This window comes from Gobius niger (assembly GCF_951799975.1).
Source record: "Gobius niger genome assembly, chromosome: 6".
NCBI classification, from domain to species: Eukaryota; Metazoa; Chordata; class Actinopteri; order Gobiiformes; family Gobiidae; genus Gobius; species Gobius niger.
Window position 1 is genome coordinate 12,644,670 of NC_136857.1, and position 21,948 is coordinate 12,666,617.

Consider the following 21,948-nt stretch of genomic DNA (forward strand, 5'->3'; position numbering starts at 1 on the left):
GCATGTGATTTCAGCGAATGTCATTAAGGCTATAGTGTATATATAATATATACATCTAAATAAATACAGTAGATATGCTCTCAGCAGCTGAGCACACAAGCTGTGGCTTTAATGATTCTTTTGGGCAAACCAGTTACTAAAATCACAATCTAACAGTGAATTCATGTTTTTTCAAAGTCAAAAGCGGCTGCCTAACATTGCGTTTGACGTCATCGGCTTCATGGACACAAAAGAAACCAGTGGAATTATGTTTTTTTTTTATGGACACACTTTAACAACACAATGCTGATATTGTGAGCTGCCTCAGAGCTGTCACTGTTATAGAAGCAACAGGGATATTTGAAACCAACAAAACATTATTTAAAATCAATAATGTTAAGCTTTTGAAAGGGGAGATACCAAAAAAAATGCATAGCTGTGTTTAAGACTAATCCATAGTATACTTTACAAAGAGAGTTATATTGGGATGTCAATGTCTTAACGCTTCTGGAAAAATCAATATCAAGCCCAGAAAGAGGACATGAAAACCAAATTAACGCAGTTTGCATTTCTAAGTAAATATAAAACAAATTCTTCACAATGAGAGTGAGAGTAAATGAGAGCCTGTAAATGTGTCTCAAAATATCAAGCCAGCAATAATCGGGCCAGTGTCCTGCCTAAAACCTATAGTTGCTAAGAGCCAGTAAATAAATAATTCATTCGTGATTTCAATACACCTACCATATGCAGCAAGAGATTTCCAGAGATAAACATAAAAACGTATACATTTTTAATATGTGCGTACATTTCACTTTACACGTCCAATGCCCTGGGACTCATTGTGAGGAAACCAGCGTGAAAATGCAGTGCAATGTCATAGAGTAAATGTGGCCCTTATTCTAATCCTGTATTAAAGCCATCCATCGTGAGGCCGAGACATGTGAGTTTATGGAGCAGTCATCTTTCACCTGTAGCTCCCATCTCAGCTGCCACAACGCAATGTGCAGATAAAGACTCCTTTATGACCAGCTGAGCCAATAAATCCGGATCAGGCCTGACCTCTTTTTCTTACCCACTATCTCCTCCACGGTCTATACGGAGCACATAGTTTCACAGGCTCAACAGCTATTCACCACATACTGCAAGAATAATGGCAACCAAATCAAGTTTATCATAGCAATTAGCAAATCATAAAGGCTGCAGTTATATTTCAAGGTAACATGATCACTGCAGAAACCTAATGTCACTGTTTCTATGGGGTCTTTCTTCTGTATAAATCCTGCTATCCCTGTTGTTTAGACCAATCTAAATCTCTCCATATACAGTAGCCTCAAGGATAGAAAAAAATATTTTATGGGTTTAATTGATTTTGTTTTGAATGCTGAAAATGCAGTTCAATCAGAGCTGTGCAATATTTCTGAATGAATTGTTTTCCGTTAATTGCACAGTGCCTCATGCCTTAGATTGCCACAGTATATAACAGTTTATGACAGAAGGCTGCAAGCAGAGCTGAATTTGAATAGCGTCTTCTTCTAACAGAAGAGGAAGGTTGTTGAAATGTTAAGTGCTTATGATGCACAATGACCCAAATTCTACTCATTGTTTTTTCCTTTATCTATATTTGAGTGTTAGTCTCTTCTCATAGAATGTAAAAAGCTCCAATTAGCAGGTGAGGCTACCTGCTAGTATGTGTGAAATTGGGCCGGGTGGACACAGTTTTAGCATCCTGCTGGTGTAAATAGCTCCTACAAATAAATAACTGTCCAGTGTTACTGTGGCCTTCGATCCTGCAAAAGGCCACTGTTGACATCTGCTTTGCAACTAATGGCTGAGACAGAAAATGCAGAGAAGAAGTCAATACAAATTCCATTGTAATAAAAACTAGGCATGCAATGAGCTGAAAAAAAACAAAACATGTAAAAGTTGTAAGTGTATTCGTTTTGTAAGTCTATACATTTGTTGGCATAAACCTTTTTGTTTTTTGTAGTTGGGATGTTTTTTCATGGCAAATAATGCAAACTGAAAAGGAATTAAAATTTTACAACACAAACTCTTCAGCATTTCTTCCAATACATCAGAAAACCACTTGAATAATACAGCATAATGCCGTATTAAAGCTAGTTACTGCATTACTTTACTGGCAGTTTTTTCAATTGAATATATACAAATATATATCTAGCACATGTAGTTACTCTGTCACTCCTGATCTCCCTCTCTATTTCCCGCTGACACTGCCTTGGGGATAGTAGTAGCACTCATTACTTATTTATCCCCTGTCCCCACATAGACTACTGGATTTACCAGCCGAGCTCTGCTCAACATCACAGACCTGCTGTATGTTAAAATCTGTGTCCACAAGGGAAAGTTGCGTCATTTTAACTGTTGATTAACAAGAACAACACACACTGCAAATCAACAGAGCAAACAGTCAAACTGATTTAAAAGGAAAAAGAAACTGTCAAGTGAGAGCTTGCTACTACATGCATATTCTGTTGAACTGAAACCTCAAACACCTGATGAAATAAGAATGAGAGGGATGCTCACTCCATTGTTTAGGCCATACAGTACGGAGTTATATGACCTTTATTTAGGATGGTCCCACTGAGATAAAGAACATTTTTGTCAGCTGATCCTGACAGTTTTTATTTTTATTTTTAGTTGCAAGGGAAACCAGAGCACCCGGAGGAATAAGCAGACACAGGGAGAACATGCGCTCACAGAAAGCCCGGGAATCGAACCCAGGACCTTCACAAGCACTGACAACGGCACTACCATGCCACCCAGTTGAGTAACACCTAAGGAAGGTTTCATCCATAAACGTTAATTCACCTAAAGCAGAAATAAGTAACTCATGCCCCTAGAGGCCATAAGCGCCACTGCAGGTGTCGTAGCATGTCGTGTTTTTTTTTACTCATTAATTGTGCGTGAAAGTAAATACCACGCTGACAGAAAAGACAAAGACACAATCATTTTTTCCACTCAAACTTGGCTCTGAACAATGCTAAAGTTGCGCTAGCCCGCAGTTAGCGTTGCCCCTTAGTCTGTTAGCTTCTTCTTCGTGATTCCATTAGAGTGTATTGTGGCTCCTACCCGGAGGCAGGGAAGTTGCAAGGGTGGTTTTCTGGACAGATACATTAGAGGGAGATGAAAGACCCCCCCCCAATCATCCCATTAACATATGTATTACCCCCAGAGGAACTGCGAAAAAGATTTATTAAGGTAAACAAGTTACTTAGTTCTTATTCAAGTTATTCACTGAAGACAGAGTTCACATCAAGATACATGTAATTCATTATTTTGTTCATAATGACATCATTATTAACACATGTTTGGTTTGTATACGATAATTGTACTTATGAAAATGTTACTGCGGAAGGCATTAAAAAACACATACACACAACATATATAATTTATGAATATCCACACACACGCATAAGGGTGGTGTATTTTTACATTAATACATTTTAGCAATAGAAAAAAAAACTCCAATACTAGGGGCAGGGAGCAACCCAATAATGTTCTTCAATAACACACATTTCCACCTGCAAAGGTTACTTTATCCAGACACAAACAAGGTTTTGGAGTAAAGGCATTATCGGGCAAAAAGAGAGGCGCTAAGGCCTGATAACTTATGATTAATTTCACTTGTAAAAGCCTGATGGGCACAAACCCAGTGTTAACAGCCCAATAGCCAGTGGTGCATCTCTGTGCTCTCAGATCGTTAGGACTTTTCTCATTTGTGCCATATGTCGAGCCGCAATAATGAAGGTTTTATGAGGAGGGAGAGGGAGGCTAATTCGTCCCTGGCTGCACTGGGGTACACTACATGTTGCTTGTAGGTACTAGGCCCACTCTTACAATGTGATTTATGGCTTTAATCAGAGTTTGCAGGCTCTCTACAGTGTTATTCCTATTTAGTGTCTCAGCTGTAACTTTGAGGTTACATGTTTTTTTGTCTTTGTCTGCACTGCAAATATGTACAAATGAGTGCCAGGGAAAATGTAAAATGCATGTTTTCGTACTCCAAAAACATCTTTTCTACCACGAGGCTTACCAAGAATTAATTTATCTCACTCAAACTCCAGCTGTCTGCACTTGTTATTAAAAATGCAATGGATAAAAGACAACCCAGAAACAGTGCACAACCAAAAGCCATATCTCAATACAGACAAGATATAGGGAGAATTTAAGGATTTACATAAAGTCCCCAAGTGTTAACTACAGTATCAACATTTACTCTGCCTGCATGCTATAGTACTGTTCACCAAGACACACAAGCACAAGGTTAAGTACTTTTTCCTGGGTCTGTGACATTACACAGAAAATATAGCATGGCAATATTGAGGGAAAGAGAGCACCGGCGAACAAACTTGCGTCATAATCCTGTGCCCCATTTTAGTTTTGAACAAGGTTTTGACCAATGAACTCTCTCGCTTTGAGTGAGAGTCAATGCCCAACCTAAGCCTGGACACTGGATACTGATAAAAAACAAGAGGGATTGTTGGGAATGGATAAGAAACTAGAGAGACTATATGCAGAGAACTAACGCCTACAAATTCAGACATTGTTAGCCTAGAGGTTCTCAAACTTTTTGCAGCAAGTACCACCAAAGAACACCGAGTATTTGTTCATAACTGCCAAATCAAAACCAGTTCTGCAGTATATCAGAACCACATTAGATCTAAACCAGGTTTCAGCAAAGAGCTAAACCATGACTTGAGCAATACTTTTTCCATAGTTAATGAGTGACCTTAACTCTAAAATGTAGTCAAAATGTCAAAAGCTCTCCCTAATACCTTGCACGATCTAAACAACAAGAAGAAAAAGCATGTCCTCATCGACTACTCGCATATATTTCCAAGGCATGTCAATAACAGTAATTACATAGTGCTCTATTTAGTCATTTAGTCTTGGCATTTATCTTAATTGAGTATCCAAGCACACAGTAATTTTCATTGGGGCCAGATCTGGAGGCTCAGCTGGAGGTGAGGATGTGAGAGAGCGCAGGAGGCAGAAGAGAAAAAAGCAGTGCAGAACCTCAGGAACCGAAGACAAGGCAAACAGACACATGCTCGGTTTGAACGCCATCTCAGGGTTGATTATTACGCAACAAACGTGGCATCATGTGTAAAGACTGAGGCCAAATGTGTGCCCCAATTTATTTACTTGGATGTATCTAGCATTAAAAATAGATTGTCGGTAATTCGTGGTGTTGGGGGAAATGAGGGATATACCATCAGTTCGGGACCAAGGAGCATGAATACTTGTGATGCTGTTTGACCGTTGAAGTTTGGTGAGGTTTACATTGTAAGGGAGTAAACTGAACAATCTGATTTGCTTAGAACAACCTAAGACCCTACAGTGAGTAACCAACATGTGTCACTTTCTACGAGGTTCAAAAAGATCAAATTCTTAGATCACCACTTAATCTGGGACTATCGCCATCTGTAACTCGCCATCCCAGCGGCTCTGATGGGAGAATCTGTCTAAAAAAGATGCACAAAAGCTTAGCTCTCTGTCTATCCTCCTTCGCCTTGGCAGCAGTTGTAGCCAAATCTCAGTGGGAAACATTCACATTAAACCATCGAGGGCATGTACTTCATACTCTATTATGGCATAACATTACATTATAATGGGATATTGATGTCTTCCTTGCACTTGTGGCCACATAAACCCGACATTAGATTTCCCTATTGATAAAATCATGAATAAAAAAAAGATTCTCATTTGAGGAAACTTCTCTCCAAGTCATGAACAGGCTCAAATGAGGACATACCAAGAAATGCAGGCAAGTATGTTTAATGTTCACACAGTAACTGCTAGTAAAGAGCAAATACTGGTTAAAGTGGCTGATCAGGCAGTTTATAATGACAGTGTTACTTACTACCTTCCACAGAGGCCTTTCAGGGAATGCCAAAAAATATGATACTTTACTTTTTAAAGATTATTGCTAATATACAAACAGATATTTTCTGTCTGTCATTCACTGCTTTCACAAGCGTTTCCATTAAAAGGGTTTACTCAAAGCCTCCTAGCCTGGGATTAGTAATATAATGGGCAAATTCATCTCCCCTACTGAACTGTTTGGTAATCAAGATACTTATGTAAGCAATCATATTTCACTCTTCCAATTAACTAAGTTGAGCCATAAATGGGGGGATCTGTGAGCTCTGAAAATTGCCCTATGCACTATGGTCTAATGTGATCTCTGAGCCTCATGAAGCACATCCAAAAATACTGATTAGCAATGTGAAAGATCTGGCCTGTGTTAATGCAACAAAATAGCTCATCTTGAATGAAAAAAGACTTTACAAATCTTTCCATCTGTGCACACCCTTCTGGTCCTCTCCTCTAGCTCAAATGTGCATGAGTATCAGGAATACATTTTGGGTCAGACAGTCAAAAAACAAATCCAATATACTGAAAAGACTCAAGAAGACTTGGACATAACCTGTGCTGAATGTACTTAAAAGGGTTGGTGACCACGGTACTGAACACACACCTAGTACCTAGTACACTCCCACTCAGTGTTCTGACTGTGGTAGTCAGTCAGTATCTCGCATAGCCATTGGAAACCAAGGACAGCAGTTTTGCTCTGAATGCTACATTACACAATAAAAAGGTTGGTGTGAAAGCAGTTTGTCTTCCTGACTCTTGCCTTTGCAGCTGTATATATTTTAAACACATATAAAAAAGCAGGATTAATCTCTCATTTCTTAACACCCATTGCTTCCAGCCAATAAAGGAGGTTGATTTGTAGTAAAAACAAGTCAATATAAATAAAGAGCTTGCTTTGATGCCAAAACTGTGTGACCAAACACAAAGCAGCTTCTTTAACTCTAATAACTAACTAAATACATGGCGTACTGCAAAAAGGTCTAGATGTACTTAAAATTTACCATCACTTTATCCTTAGTCCCAAGGTACCCAGACTCTGCTACATTTGCTGTCCCTGCAAGAAAGCAGCACATTTAATGCCCTGCCTGTATTGAATACAGGAGATATGAGCAGACAGATAAAACATGGAATGTATTAATACAATTAAATTTGATTCAGTGAATTTGTATAAACTGCAGATCAGGTAACAGACGGGGCTCCTAGAGGTTTGTGTGAACTCGCATCAACACAGCGAGGTGTGAACTGCTGCTCCTTAAAATGCTGAAAGCTGGAGGTGTGCTCTTTCGGAAACACATTTCTTACAGTCAAAGTCACATGTTTGCTGCCAACCTGCCATCTCTCTGTGAATGTCTTTTTTTCCTCTGTTTCGCAGTTAAACAGACACTAGTTCAGGCTATTTCAATGGGAAGCAATACAGTCTATTCAGAATTTCTTCACCTTGTTTATCAATGTTCATTCAATGTTCGGTAAGGCCAGCACGGGGTGGTCTTTGCTTTCATTGCAAAATAAACCATTTTCTCCAGCAGCATAACACTTCTACTATATATTTATGAATGTGCAATTCACTGCAAAACAGACATACTGCTTTCACTTATGTGTTTTTCCATCCGCCCACTTATTATGATCAGCTTAATAGCAGTGCATATGACAGGATATACCACCGAAAGTGCATCATGCTTAGAGTATTTGATGCATAATTAAAAAGAGAGTAGCTGAAACGCTAATGCGCAGCTACTGTAAGATTATGTACTGCTTATTTCACTTAGTGCCTATGAGGTTGGCCAAACTTTTCAAGGGCATTTTTAGAAGAGAGGTGAATCAAAAAAGCTATAGTCTCATAAAAAAAAAAAAAAACTATAGTTCCCATTTCCTACCATGCAATTCTAGTCTAGTCAATAAACGATGTGAGCACTCATATTTCCAAAAAAGTTAAGATAGATTTTTGCACTGGCATGTCTCAAAGAAGCATCCTTTTCTGCCATACAGTATAAACAAGTGAGGAAACAGCTGTCTTTGAGCAAACAGTAACATCAGTACATTTGTTCTTGGTTTATCTATTTGCCCACATCATGGCTCATTGCCTCCCACTTGATGGAATCTAAAGTGCACACACTTGAACGATTTCAGCTTGAGAGAAAAGAAATGACACAAAAATAAATTACAGATTTACCTGAAATCCACGACGCACGTTCACTACAATTCAGATGGGGCCAACTGTGGTTTTATTATTAATCATAATCACGTTTTACGCATGCCGGCTACTAAGTGGAGAAATAGGGGCTAAAACAGAAGACTTCCGAGTTAGTGATAGCAACGAACGGACATTGTGTATTATTATCGCCACAACTTTATGTGTCTTCATTGAACCAAGGCACTTTTCTTGTTGAATTCCACTGCAGCGGACTAGCGCGCGCGCAGTGGCTGGACAGCGCGCACAGTCCTCAGCATCCGTGACCAGGAAACGGAGAGCGCATCTTTACACCGAGCACATTCCATGTTGACATTAACATTAAAAGTTGCCGACATTACAAACGACGCTTTGTGTGTTTCGCTTACCTTGACTTGCCGATGCTCTGGGTGAACTGAGGTTGCGTTATTTTTTTTATTTTTTTTGCGAGTGCTGGACCTTCTTCTCACTTCACGCACCCAGGCTAAACTCGGGACAAAACAGCAGGGAAAAGGTATTAGAGCTGGTAAAGAACTATCTGCGCCGCTGCAACTGTGGCGCGGCTGTTCGTCTACTCCGTGTCTGCGATGGGAATAGTTGATGCCTCTTACTGACTGGCGCCCTCTCTCCTGCCCGCTCACTCACTCACGCACTCTCTCTCCCACCCATTAGAAAAGAAAAAAACAAACCAAAAAAAAATAACACATTTGCATCTCCCTATCTCCACGGCTTGCGCAAAGACGCTACAAATAGCTTTTAGTGGATCAGCAATCTACGCCATTTGAGTCGCAAAAAGCGCGTATTACAATGTTTCCTGTCAAGTTACGCACTGGTAAAGTGAGGCCAACGTAAAGTAAGCTTACTATGTGGCGGCGGCTGCTGCTGCTGCTGCTGCTGAGGAGGCAGATGATTGGGAGTGGTCTGGATTAAACTGCAGGATTATACCTCAACATTCATCTCTTCATCTCACTCATACAGACACACACAGACATCAGTGACTAGTGAACAATGACATCACTCGCTTGGCAGACATGCACAAACAGATTTATGTGGGTAGGAAAGCAAAAATGTTAAGAGAGGGAAAAAAACACACTTTGGACACAAATCAGTTCACCTCTTGGATAGATGAGTAAGTTATAAAACTGGTCTAAGAAAGTCGAAGATTTCAGAAAGTACTGGGCTCTCCAAGTAATATATTAAAATGTTCTGAGTCATTCCATGAGAACTGTGCAAAAATATTGGGTAACATGAAGAGTAACAGAAAGGGGCATAATTGCAAGAGAGCAAAGTAAGCATGACAGTACAGTATATAAACAGACCATACAGATCTCGAAGCAAGTTTGAGCTGTGAATTTGGGCAAATTGATGAAAGTGTCACCAAATATCACCAGACCACAGCCTGAGAATCACAGTTATAGCCATAATATTGTATAGTTGGGCCAGCGTGGGCTGGAGAGAAAGAAAACAAAACACAAAAACAACAACAACAACAGGGGTGAGGTGGTGACATAGCTCTGTTGTCTCACAGCAATAGAGTCCTGGGTTCAATATCCAGGCCAGGTGGAGCCTTTCTGCATGGAGTTTGCTCATTCTCCCTGTCTGTGCAGGTTTCTTTGGGGTGCTCCAGTTTCTCAGGGTTCTCAGGTGAGACTTTACAGGATAAATAAAGGCCAAATATTATTTTATTTTTTTTAAAAGAGGAAGTTGGCACATGGGGCTTGTGAGGACCTTAAAAGTAGGACTCGGTGTTCTTCCAGCTTTAAAAGTCTAACAATGTCCCAGTTGCATGGTGTAGGCTTGTTTTGTGGCCACATATTGACTGGAAGTGTGTTGAGGAGACATGAGCCAAGTGTGTGTGTTTGCGTACTGACAGATGGCTACTGTAGTGACGCAACAACTAACTCCTGGGTTTCAGCGCTGCCTCTGAGCTCGACTGTGCACCGCGGACTGGAGATGTAATATTGAATTCCCTGCGCTTTGTAGATGCATCAATATAGTTCAATTTGTATTTAACTAACTGCAATACTTGTAGTAAAGTATATGTAGTACGAGCAGACACTAAATTGTGGCACAGGTATCACTCACACAACATTCCCGGTGGTGCTTGTCATCCTTTGTAATAAAGATACTCATTATGTGAATTTAATTTATTTAAATAATGTGTACCTGGCTTAGTCATGTCTTGTAACTGCATTTTATCATCTTGTTGCTCCTCAGGTCCGTATTTTGGCTCATTATAGTCCACTCAGATGGTTCTCGCCAAGCCGAATATTGGCTGTGTGATAACAAGGTGTGAAAAGATTATGCAGACTCACTAATTCAGGGAGGACGCTGGAGGCACCTGGACAAAATCTAAGCTAAATGTCATATGTCAGGTTATAGTATGTAATCCTCTGTGTTATGCATGTGCTATGTGCTAAGCAGATATATATCACAAATCTGTTGGGACACCGCATATACCAATGTATATCTCGCCATCCAGCCATCTTTAATAGGAATTTCACACTTCTATTTCACAGGGTTTTGCCATAGCAGCAATGCGTGAATCCGCTGCAAGCTAATTTGGGGATTTTGTTTACTTTCTTTACACAACATTAGCCCATGTCCAATGGTGTGCGTGCAGGATTTTTACGTTAATTAAAAGCCATTCAAGCAGATTAGGAGGGTTACTTTTTTTTCAAAAACACTGAAAATGAGAAGGTGTAAATTCTCAATCATCCAGGTGGTTAATGGGTATACATATTTGACAGATGGCAATGTTTGAAATGGAAAAAATTTAAGTCCAGTTATCCTCTTTTATTCTTACAAGTTTAAAAATCATTGACAGTACTTATGTGAGTGCTTGTCTATGAGTGCTTTTTGTTTTTGCTTTTTTTTTTTAAATTGCCCATGGTAAACTTTATTGAAAGCAAAGCCCAGTACCACAACACGAGTTGCCTCACAGGGCTGAAGAGAAATGGCCTGTAATGCATTTTACTGACTAAGTTTTACTGATTCAAGAAGATGCGTAAAAGACTAATTGAATGAGTTAACAAAACATCAGTTCAATGCCTCATGGAGCTGACTTTGACAGGTTCCTCATGTACATTAAACTTTCTTGTCCCTTTGTCCTTAACCTATAAAGCCACAAATAAGTTGCAGCCACAAAGGACTCATGCAGGAGTAATTTGAGACTCCTTCCAAGACAGGCAACACACAAGTTCAATGGGTTAGAAGGATGGTGAAGTTAGAGCTTATATTTTTAAGGCCTAGAGCAGAGATTCCAAAACTCTGGTCCAAGATCCACTGGTGATACGTTTGACATAATTTTGTACAATTTAGATCAGTTTTCGACCTGATTTTATCTTGAGGTTAGAAACACTGGCCAAGAGGAAGATGTAAGAGGAGATTTATTAGTGCAGTGAATGGCTTGGGGTTGGGTGACGTAAGAAAACATGAGAGAAATGAGATGAAGGCAGACGATTTCGCCAAAAGGCAGAGAGGAAGACAGTGACACCATTATTATATATTAGGATACAATAACCCTAATAGTAGATTTGTAGTAAAACAGAGGTTGCATCTTAGCGAGTGTCCACAGAGGCACGATGTAACATGATGTAATATCCACTAAACATGTGAAAATAATTTCTTGCGTTTTAGCACTTGGGTTAAAATTATCTACAGTGTGCATTCATTTGGTTTTACCTCCATTGGAGAAAATCTCTTCAGCGCGCACAAACTGTTCTTTTATGTAGGTGTTAGACATTCACTGGAGACCTTGAGTCCACCGCGGCTCCAATTTGCTGAAAATACAAAGGTGTGAGAGAGAGAGAGAGTGAGTGAGGGTCAGGACACAACAAATAATGAAAAAGGAAGTCAGGGTTAAGCCAAATTATAATTGCATTACATGTTTACAGCACTTTATATTTTTAATAAACCTGGCAAAATCTGTAACCTGTGTGTTGTATGTGATGACACAGTCCTTATGTATGGTTTTGTGGTCTCATGTCCAAAATAAAAACCTAAAACCTGTGGAGGGCCCAATAGCCTGTCCTCCAGCCACACACATATTTCTTCTGATAAAAAAGAAAAACTCTCTTAGAGAATAAGCAGAGGATTAGTTTGGATGCCAGGTTATAATAGAGGTACCTCTGGAAAGAAGTCATGATTTTTTTCATTGGAACACCTGAGACCTCACTTATTTTTAATACAAATATTTTACTTATTGTTTTGTAATATTATGTAAACAAAACATTTGACATGAACAAAATGAAAGAAAGCCACCCGCACCCCAATTCCCTCTCCACCAGAAACTAAAATAGTGAGACCCCATTCTGACAGTGGGAATAAAACAGTAACAAGAATTTACAAAACAAATTATACACAATGCCAGGTGTAAGGCAGTCCCTAATATACCAACAGCTGGGTACAGCACTCCTGCAGAGGAGCATTAGAATGTGAATTTGCTTTAGAAAGTAACATTTCAAAACAAAGATGCACTCAGTCTGACATGTGCACGTGTAGCTAATGACAGAAATCAGAGTAATCTTTGTATTGTCTTTTTGTATCACATATGTAAGTGCTCTTAACAGACTAGACACAACTAATAAGTGAAAAACGCAGTCCATCAACCATTGAACATAAAGGTGTTTTCTGAAATCCAATGGTTGCAATAAAAACCCAGCTGTTGGAAAATATAGATGAAAGATGTGTCTTTGAGGACTCAAAGCAAACATGTTTCTGCCAAAAGTGTCTTTGAAAGGCGGCAGGATTCAAGGCCAACCTTCAACTTGAAGAAGCTCTCAAAAATCTTGCTTTCACATCTTTTTTTCCCCCTCTTTTTGCATTAATGTTAATTTCACTCAACTTTTATCTACATATTTGTGCTTCTCTAATGCCCTTTTGTCACTTACCCAGACATCACTGTACTGATAAATTCAAATGCATGCAGAAGCTTTAGTACAGGTTATTAACAACGGCTCACTTTGAATAACAGCATTTCATCTCTGACTCTTTGGAAAAACACCCAGGCACACTACTCACGTTAAATGTTTCTAATTGTTCTGGATTACAGAGGACTAATGGTTTGGTACATGGATTTTTATGCAAATTTTCCATCCTTACAGGCTTAATTTAGATTTAAATCCTTCAACAACCTCCAATCTTGCCTTGTAGCATCTATTTTGAATTGGCATCATGGATTTTAATGCTATTAACAGTGTGACCGTTGTGCACTTGCACTATCTCACTGTGTTATTGCACACACCAATGCTCCCCATGTGTTTTTCTGGAATAAATCCCACTTCCTTTTGTCGGATATCTGCCCTCCCTCTCTCCCTGTGCCATCTTGTTCGCCCCCTATCTTTTCACGATGCCAGCCTGTTCTCCCACTTCACCACTCAGTACACTTTAGTCTCTTCTGATACCTACGTGTGTCTGATACTTCATTTGTACTTCACTATACTACAGCACCCACAGTAAATTGATTTTATTAAACCACATGTCAAGTAAAGGCTTAGGAAGGGAAGGATGGCGGAATATGTTTTGTATATCTTTTCATAGACATGGACACAAAGCGCTTCCCAAGGTACAATAGAAGCGAAGCTGCCAATCTGCAACACCATAACCCTCCAACCATCCCCATTCACTCACTCACAAACACACACACCACATTCATACATAGACAAGGTGTATGTCGTGCCTTGCTCAGGGTCATACAACAATACAGTATGCACTGGTTGGGGCTGGATTGGAACTGCCAATATTTGTGGCTCTATGAATGACTGCTCTAACCACTGAGCCATTGTCACGACAAGCTTACAGAACCTATCTCACTCCCATCCTGGTACTAACCAGGCCTGACCTCGCTTAGCTTCAGAGATCAGATGAAATCAGGCGTTCTCAAAGTGGTATGGCTCAGTGGATAACATACGACAACGACACTTTACCTTGTGGCCTTTTGTTCCTGGATTCTTTCAATAAGTGTGATTTGATTAGTGATTTCGTATTTAGATTAGTATGATGTATCGATATTCTATTTTATTTGTCCCCAGTTCTGCAGGTCTACCGATTGGACTACTCATTGGGTATTGAGGGTGAAACGATGCTGTAAATACTGTAGCGTTCCACCCTTTGCCAACTACTGCAGACCAAGGGGCAAGAAAAAAGGTTAAAATGTGCCGTGTTTTGCATTGTGCAAACGCAAACACTGTACACTAATTAGGTTGAGTTAATGTTATCAGAGAGGAAATGTTACCGATGCTCCAACTGTCATTCAGTGAAGAGTAAATAATGGAGAAAAATAAAGAATGGATTTCCTGACATGCGTAATGTAGCATAGAACAGCTGTCCTTAATTGGTGTGGCTATATCTGAGTTACAATGTAGGTCGGGCATTGCTTCCTTGACATCCGTGCAGTGTTGGGACAAATTTGCATATTTTTTTGGGGAAAAAAATCAATAGCAAGCTCAAAATTCAGCAGATGACGTGCATTAGCATAAAAAAAGACGAAACAGGGCTGTATACATTCATTTGTGAGTCTCAGAGATCAGGGCTGCGTTTACTTTCAGTTTTATGTGACGGGCAGCTGAAATGCCAGATGACGCGTTAGGCAAAGGTTGTATAGTCAAGTATTGTTTGAAGAAGTTTAGCTGGTGTTTCCTGGTGAGCGCTGTCACTAATTACACAAACTGGGAGGAAGGAAACAGCGGTGGCGGCAGGTGAACCGCCGAGTGCTATTCTTATCCCGGACGATCAATGGTATTTCTTCAGAGCTCCACGGGTCCAGCTCCAGTGAGACAGGGTCACCAATTAAGGGAAACCACTCTCACCTTTAGAGAATTGGAATTTAGAGATGAATCACACTGCGTTTACTTGATCTTTACTTGATGGTTGTACCGTGGTATATAAAACGCGAGTGAAATATGCTTTGGGTTGTGTTTGTGGGTTCTTACCTCTTGTTGTTGAAATCCCTGGTCCCATATGAGCAGTTGCATCAGGAGCGGCATCTGGCAGTAAACTCTTCCAAATTGTGTTAGTGCAGTATTTCCCACAGATTTCTGCTGGAACTGTGTTTAATTATTTCAACCTGAAAAGAGACAGAAATAGGAAGTTTTATTGAACATGGATCATGATTGGTGCTCAGACCCCGCGGAAGATTACATTGACGATATGGAATACATGGCAATCCCCCGGTACCTGGACACTGGTGGCGGCCGGTCGACGCGACGAGCAGAGCAGGCGAAGGAGGGGCGGAGGAGGATCGCAGCACGGCAGGGAAACAGCCGAGTAATTGACCGGGGAGCTTAAGAAGAGGATCCTGGGCGATGAATGGCTGAAGCAGGATGAGCAGCTGCGGTGATTGGCTAACTCGAAGGTGCGGCTCGAGATGGGGCCGTGATTGGGTAATGGATGTAGGTCTTCCAGGTTAAATTTGCGCTGAAGCTTCATATCTGCAACAATTTTCAGAGAGGTAATGTCAATTATTGGTGTCTTTTGATACTCGACCAGTCATTTTTGGAAGAATATAGTTTCTTTCATGTGCTTAAAATAATCAGAGGCAGAATGTGTAATGACAACATTGGTTAAGTTGTTTTCAGACTGTAGGGGATATAGATAAAGATAGATAAAGATAAAGAGTAAGATAAAGAAGACAGAGGAAGGAGAGAGAGATGAAGTAAAGCAAATTATGTAATGACTTGGCATGGTTGTTTTCTTTTAATGATTGATAAGGATAAAGAGATAATATCCTGAGTACATGCTAAAATCCTTCAGGTGCCCCAGACTGAAGGAGGATATGTAGAAAGTCCTCCTCCTGATCTAGGTTGATTATTTTAAGCAGTGTGAGATTGATTCAGGGCCCGGCGAGACCCTGCCATGGAGGTGGAGGTAGTAAAACTAAGTTAGGACAGGGACACAGCAATGACATCATCTGGGAGTCTTAAGATATCAGGCAATCAACACACCAATCACGATTCGGGAACTATTTCCATCTTCACCTGAGACTCTAAAATCTCTGCTTTTTTACAGTATAGCAAAACAGAAAGATTTACCAAGACTCCAGCTTTAGAAATGGCCACCCCATCTTTTTTCAATTGAACACATTTTTGTTATTTCATGCTTTTTGAAAGGGTTAACCTTGGTCACAGGATGCTGCAGTGCAGTCAGCCGCCCACAGAGCAGCTTGTGTTCATGAAGTACCAGAGTCAGACTTCACCATGATCTGAGCATGTACAAGTGATAACTGTAGACCAGTGCCTTTCAACTGTGGGTCATGTAAAAGTAGGCCAAAGGGCCATCTGCAGTTGGTTGTATGAGCCAAAATTTATGTTGATTTATTGTTTTGAGAGTTTTTAATAGTCTGCCTCATGGTCAGCGCTTGAGATTGAGAACTATGTTTGAAAATAGCAGCTAATACACTGTACCACAAGGATCAACATTTCATACCATAAGGACCACAGCAGCATAGCCTAACTCAAATAAAAACTGTCACATGTGTCTCAGTCGTACAGGATATAATCTAGATGTTTTCTGATGTTCGCCAAACTTACGCATCATTTCGTACGGCATACATTCCAGAAAGGTAAACATTGTTTTACACCCAGTTTTGTACCACATTGATCCTAATCTAGACCCGATACTACATTTTAAGAAGTGGTAGGCCTACTTGAGAAGAAAAGTTTGAGAAGACTGAGCTTACTTACCAAGTGCATGCCCTGTACTTGGCTGCCACCTGCTGGTCTTCATAAGGAACGGCGAGAGCAGGTTCTGGACTTGGGTTGATCAGTAGGCCTACCTTTCAAGCAGAAATCGAGGAAAAAACGAGGGACACAAGAGTTACAAGAGGTAGGTCTCATCAGATTACAGTTTGATTCCAATTTCTATTTTTGTAAACAATAGATCACCTGTTGCCTCTCTTTATAACACTTTTGTAGACATGGCGCAAAAGCTAACCGAGGTCATTAGACCAAATGAGCGCATTAAGATTAAGAACAAACTTATTACAAATACTTTGGCCTGTTAGAAATACTCGGTTATGTCGGTAGCTGAATTTCTACTAAAGGAAATATCAGGGGGAATAATCCACAATAAACCACAATCCATGCCCACAATGCCTCACTATTGTTACGTCAAAACGTAACAGAAAAATATTAACTTTTTTTTCTTTTCTTTTTTTCTTTCTTTTACAGATTTTCTTCCCCTAACCTTACTTCTCCACACAAAAATAATGTAGGCTTTCGTGTCCTATTATGTTTTAAGCCAAGGTGTTGGGTGTTTTGATTAGGACTACAGCTGCAAGATGAATGTGTCACAAAATATTATAAATAAGCCTGGCTTTTTGAAAAAACAAAGTTGAGAAACATTCAGTTCAACAATCAGTAAAAAATAAAAATAATGATTTACAATCAGTAAATCATTATTTTACTACACTACGTGTGTAGTAAAATAAGTAAACAAATAAATGAACATTTTAATTTAGTGGCTGCTTGATTATTTACATCAATACTTTACAGTGGGGCAAAAAAGTAATCGGTCAGTTCCCCATAGACTTCCTATTGGATTTCGGCCAAATACTTTTTTTTATGTGTAACTTTGTACAGCTCTCAAGTGACTGCGGCCCAACCCAAAGTCCCTGAACTCACCCATAAAGGCAGATGAGCATCCTCTTGTGTTTTCATTTCAATTGTATATTGTCTTATAGGGACATGTAAAAAAAAAAAACAGCATGCAGGCCGTTGGTGTCCCAGTGTTGCTGTGTGCCCTGATGAGTGAGACCCGGTGCTGTTCCTCTATGAGGTCAGAACTTACTCTGAACACCACTTCTTCTTGTTCTCATCAGATTAATTCAGATTCATCAGCCATTACACAAAACTACAACATTTAGATAGATATTGTAGTCTTTTCTTGCTAGCAATTGTTGTGTTGAAAATTTAATCAAGTTCCCATTTCACTTTAACCATCTTGGCAATGATTCATGCCTCTTAAGGAGTATCTATCATCTACAAGCTTACATTCAATGTTTTGTGACAGTTAAACTACAGTTTTACATGGCATCTATGTAAACCTTTTTCTCTTATTGGCAGTCAGCTGTTGTAAGGCATTTTGCTTGTGGTGCTGCTGGTCTGGTTTTTGGCTGGTGGAATGATCTCTTTTGGCTGTGTGTCCTGGCATGTTGCACTAGGGGGTGGAGATAGGTGAATTTATCCCCGTATCTGTTAGGCTGCCTGATATATATATAACCCACGCTCACACCAGCTCTTGGCTTGCTCAGTGTCTCCGAGGGCGCTCTCTGCCTGCACTCCCTCCACGGCCTTCCTATTTCTACTCAACTCAACTTTTAACAACTCAAAATGGCCCAGCAACAACAGATCAGGTATGGTGCTGTTCTTCTTTGTAATGTCACAGATCAATTGTACAATGACAGGGCTCATAATCTTATGCTTTATAAATAGATTTCTGCCTCTAATGCCTTGATATACAATTTAATATTGTCAACTGTAATTACACTACTACTACACTATTCTTCTACATTGTTTTGATAATGGAGGGTTTGATACCAAACAATACAAATAAATGACAATTAGATGTTTGTTGTGACATGTCCTTCCTTGGCAGTCTGCCAGCCAAACTGATCAATGGAGGAGTCGCAGGAATGGTCGGAGTCACCTGTGTGTTTCCTATAGACCTCGCCAAGACACGCCTGCAAAACCAGCGTAGTGGCCAGCAAATCTATAAGAACATGTACGCTTCAGTGTCTTTCAAATGATTATACGCTAAAATCAATGTGATTGTAAGTCAAAATGTTTTTGATGTTTTTGTTTAGGATGGACTGCCTCATAAAAACGGTCCGTTCTGATGGTTACTTTGGCATGTACAGAGGTGAGTCGGGCGACTTTTTATAATATCATTATCATCATGCTGTATAATCATAGATACCATATATATATTTCAGGTGCTGCTGTAAATCTTACTCTCGTAACCCCAGAGAAAGCCATCAAGCTTGCTGCCAATGACTTCTTCCGCCATCAACTCAGCAAAGACGGGTCCGTGGTCACTGAGAAAATGTTACAATTGAATTACCATTCATGCATACTGACTGTATGTTTGCTTTGATTTGCTGTAGCAAGCTCACAGTGTTCAAGGAGATGCTGGCGGGATGCTGCGCAGGGATGTGCCAGGTCACTGTAACTACACCTATGGAGATGCTCAAGATCCAGATGCAAGACGCTGGCAGAATTGGTAAGAAATCTACAGAATTTTTGCCACATGGTGGTTATTTTATCTCAATTAACTTCTGATTTTCTTTTCAATCATTAGCTGCCCAACAAAGAGTGATGCCGAGTGTGGTAACGACTTTGAAAATGGGTGGGACCAGTGCGGTTTTGTGTCGGTCTTACAACACCAGCCCTGCACCTCAAGTTTTGAGACTCTCAGCTACACAGATCACCAGAGAGCTGTTGAAGACCAAAGGATTCTTTGGACTGTACAAGGGACTTGGTGCTACTTTGATGAGGTCAGTGTTAGACTTACACATATACTTTCCATCATACTGAGCTAGAGGGTCATTTTGCCTTTGCTTTATTTGTTTTCACAGGGACATCCCATTCTCTGTGATTTATTTCCCTCTGTTTGCTCACCTGCATCAGCTTGGTAAGCCTTCACCTGAAGAGTCTGTGCCCTTTTACTGGTCCTTCATGTCGGGCTGTCTGGCTGGATGTGTAGCTGCGGTGGCTGTCAGTCCTTGTGATGGTGAGTCATTAAGTAATGATGTACTTCTAGCATAGCAAATATTGTACACTAGATTTTTCTAAAATGTCTGCCGTTTATATTACGGTATTCTATTCAATCTGCAGTGGTGAAAACAAGGCTACAATCCCTTAAAAAGGGAGCTAATGAAGAAACCTACAATGGAATAGTGGACTGCGTTAGGTGAGTTTGTGCAAGATCCACAACACGTTTTTTTTACGCTAAACTACAACTTAACATTCTTCCTTTTCTTCTGCAGAAAAATTCTGAAGAAGGAAGGTCCTGGGGCGTTCCTGAAGGGAGCCAGCTGCAGGGCCCTAGTTATTGCCCCTCTGTTTGGTATTGCCCAAGTTATATATTTTGTGGGAGTTGGAGAGATCCTACTTGGTTACACTCCTCACAGCATTTACTCCTCATAAACAAGCTGTTTTTGGTCGTTTTGCCGTCATTAAATGAAGGGCAGCTTTGCCCTGGGCGTTGCCACGGACTCAGCCTCTATTACTGTGTACAGTTTGATTGTCGGAGGTTTTGTGAGTATAAGGCTGAAGGGACCAGAAGGGTGCTGTTCTCATAGACATGTTTCTTGAAGTATTTGTGTGTATGAGATTCAGAGGAGCCTATTGTGGACTGTGCCGAAAACACTTTTTTACCAGTTCAGACTTGAACCTTTTTAGCAGAGCTCTGGATAAAGTGTATCACTTACCTTTCGCGGTAACCCAAACCAGCTGTCCTGCCATGGCCATCGATAGAAGATAGCTTCAACCAGTTGAAGAGAACTGCAAGAGTAATGTATGAGAAAAGTGGCAACTATTCATTTAAAAAAGACCTTTTTATCGTGACCTACTGCTGTTTGTTTTGGAGAGCAACAAAGCAATGGTGCTTATTATAAGTTAAAGTCAAATATTTAATATTCATTGTCACATTCATTGACTACATTTTATGAAGCATCTTTCTCTACATATCTGCAATAATTTATTTATTATTATTTTGCTTTTGGGACCAAGTCTTCAGAAATAGAAGCCACTTTCTGTTACTTGACTGTGGTCACCTGCGTTGGCCAATGCTACAGGAGTCATTATATTTAATTGTAAATATGTTAAATACATTTTATACTTTCTTCCACTGTAATACAAAGAGGGGATAATCTTCTTAAGTGAGAAGTGTTCATAGTGGACCTGTATGTGAATGTTTATGAATAAATTTCACATGCTCTAAGAACGTGTTTGTTGTGTTTCATTGGTACATAATCTTTTCTGTTGCAATAGGTTGCAACCTAAGGTCTTCTGACAGGCCTCAACCACACGAGTCTCTGGCAGGGAAATGCCCACACTGCAGTGTTGAGTAATTTAAGACTGGGTAGTCCACCAGGCTCCTCTGCTTCATACACATACTCATCCCTTCAACCAAATATTCAGCTGTCTGGTGCACTCATATTCAGAAAGGGGATATGCCAACAAGAGCCACTGACTGCTAAACCTGGAAACCTACACAAGATATAAATAAACACAAATTAAAATAGTAATTTCTTTAAACTCGGCATGCTGGTGAGTGTATATGGTCCACACGTTTTAATGAAAGGTCTAAAATTAGCTGCTATTTGGCAACAGGCGACGGTTACTTTTCTACAGAGGAAAAACCTGGAAGTGTCTGTAGAGAGGACAGCAGTGGGCTGAGTAAGTGACAGATGCTGCAAGGTTTCCTATTTAAATATATATATATATATATATATATATATATATATATATATATATATATATATATATATATATATATATATATATATATATACATATATAAAATGCAAGCATAAAAGTACTTTAAAAATGGTATTTATTTCAAACATCTCCTTTCATCCTGAGCACATTGGAATGGTGTCACAAATAAATTAACACACACTTTAAAAAAGCTTGATTGTGTACATGTAGATGTGCCCAAAGAAGTGACTGATTGTGTACCTGGGGTTTTGACTACAAAACCTTATGTTATTAAGTGTAAAGTGTTATGATAACATGATTCATGCAAAATGTACATAACAGTTAAAACGCAGTCTACAAAAGTGAACTTCATGTTGTTTTTCAACTTCAACTTATAAACTACTGTTTGTTGTGCTCAGAAATGTTTGTGTTCAAAAGAGCATCATCAAAAAGGCACATTTAAAATGCTTGTGATTCTGAATCTGT

At 39.8% G+C, this 21,948-nt stretch overlaps 2 protein-coding genes across 2 annotated transcripts in view; one reads left to right on the top strand and one right to left on the bottom strand.

Annotated features, from left to right (window-relative positions):
- camkvl (CaM kinase-like vesicle-associated, like) overlaps window positions 1–8,647 on the bottom strand; it is a 39,881-nt gene extending 31,234 nt beyond the window's left edge. Inside the window, exon 1 of the mRNA XM_079559184.1 lies at window positions 8,434–8,647. The gene's annotated coding sequence lies outside the window, so the exon portion shown is untranslated. The remainder of the gene's footprint in view (window positions 1–8,433) is intronic.
- Window positions 8,648–18,292: 9,645 nt separating this feature from the next.
- On the top strand, window positions 18,293–20,243 carry slc25a55b (solute carrier family 25 member 55b). Its single transcript, XM_079559209.1, has 9 exons — window positions 18,293–18,395; window positions 18,638–18,763; window positions 18,846–18,901; window positions 18,975–19,065; window positions 19,146–19,261; window positions 19,340–19,535; window positions 19,617–19,771; window positions 19,876–19,951; window positions 20,028–20,243. Exons 1-9 carry the CDS (start codon window positions 18,373–18,375, stop codon window positions 20,185–20,187), a joined length of 999 nt encoding a protein of 332 aa, XP_079415335.1. The 5' UTR covers window positions 18,293–18,372; the 3' UTR covers window positions 20,188–20,243.
- The last annotated feature ends 1,705 nt before the right edge of the window (window positions 20,244–21,948 follow it).

Excerpts from the sequence above, each read along its gene's own strand:
- slc25a55b (XM_079559209.1), top strand. The coding sequence starts at position 18,373 with ATGGCCCAGCAACAACAGATCAG. Across the intron at positions 19,262-19,339 it reads GCAAGACGCTGGCAGAATTG|CTGCCCAACAAAGAGTGATG; the intron begins GTAAGAAATCTA and ends TTCAATCATTAG. Across the intron at positions 19,536-19,616 it reads CTTGGTGCTACTTTGATGAG|GGACATCCCATTCTCTGTGA; the intron begins GTCAGTGTTAGA and ends TTGTTTTCACAG.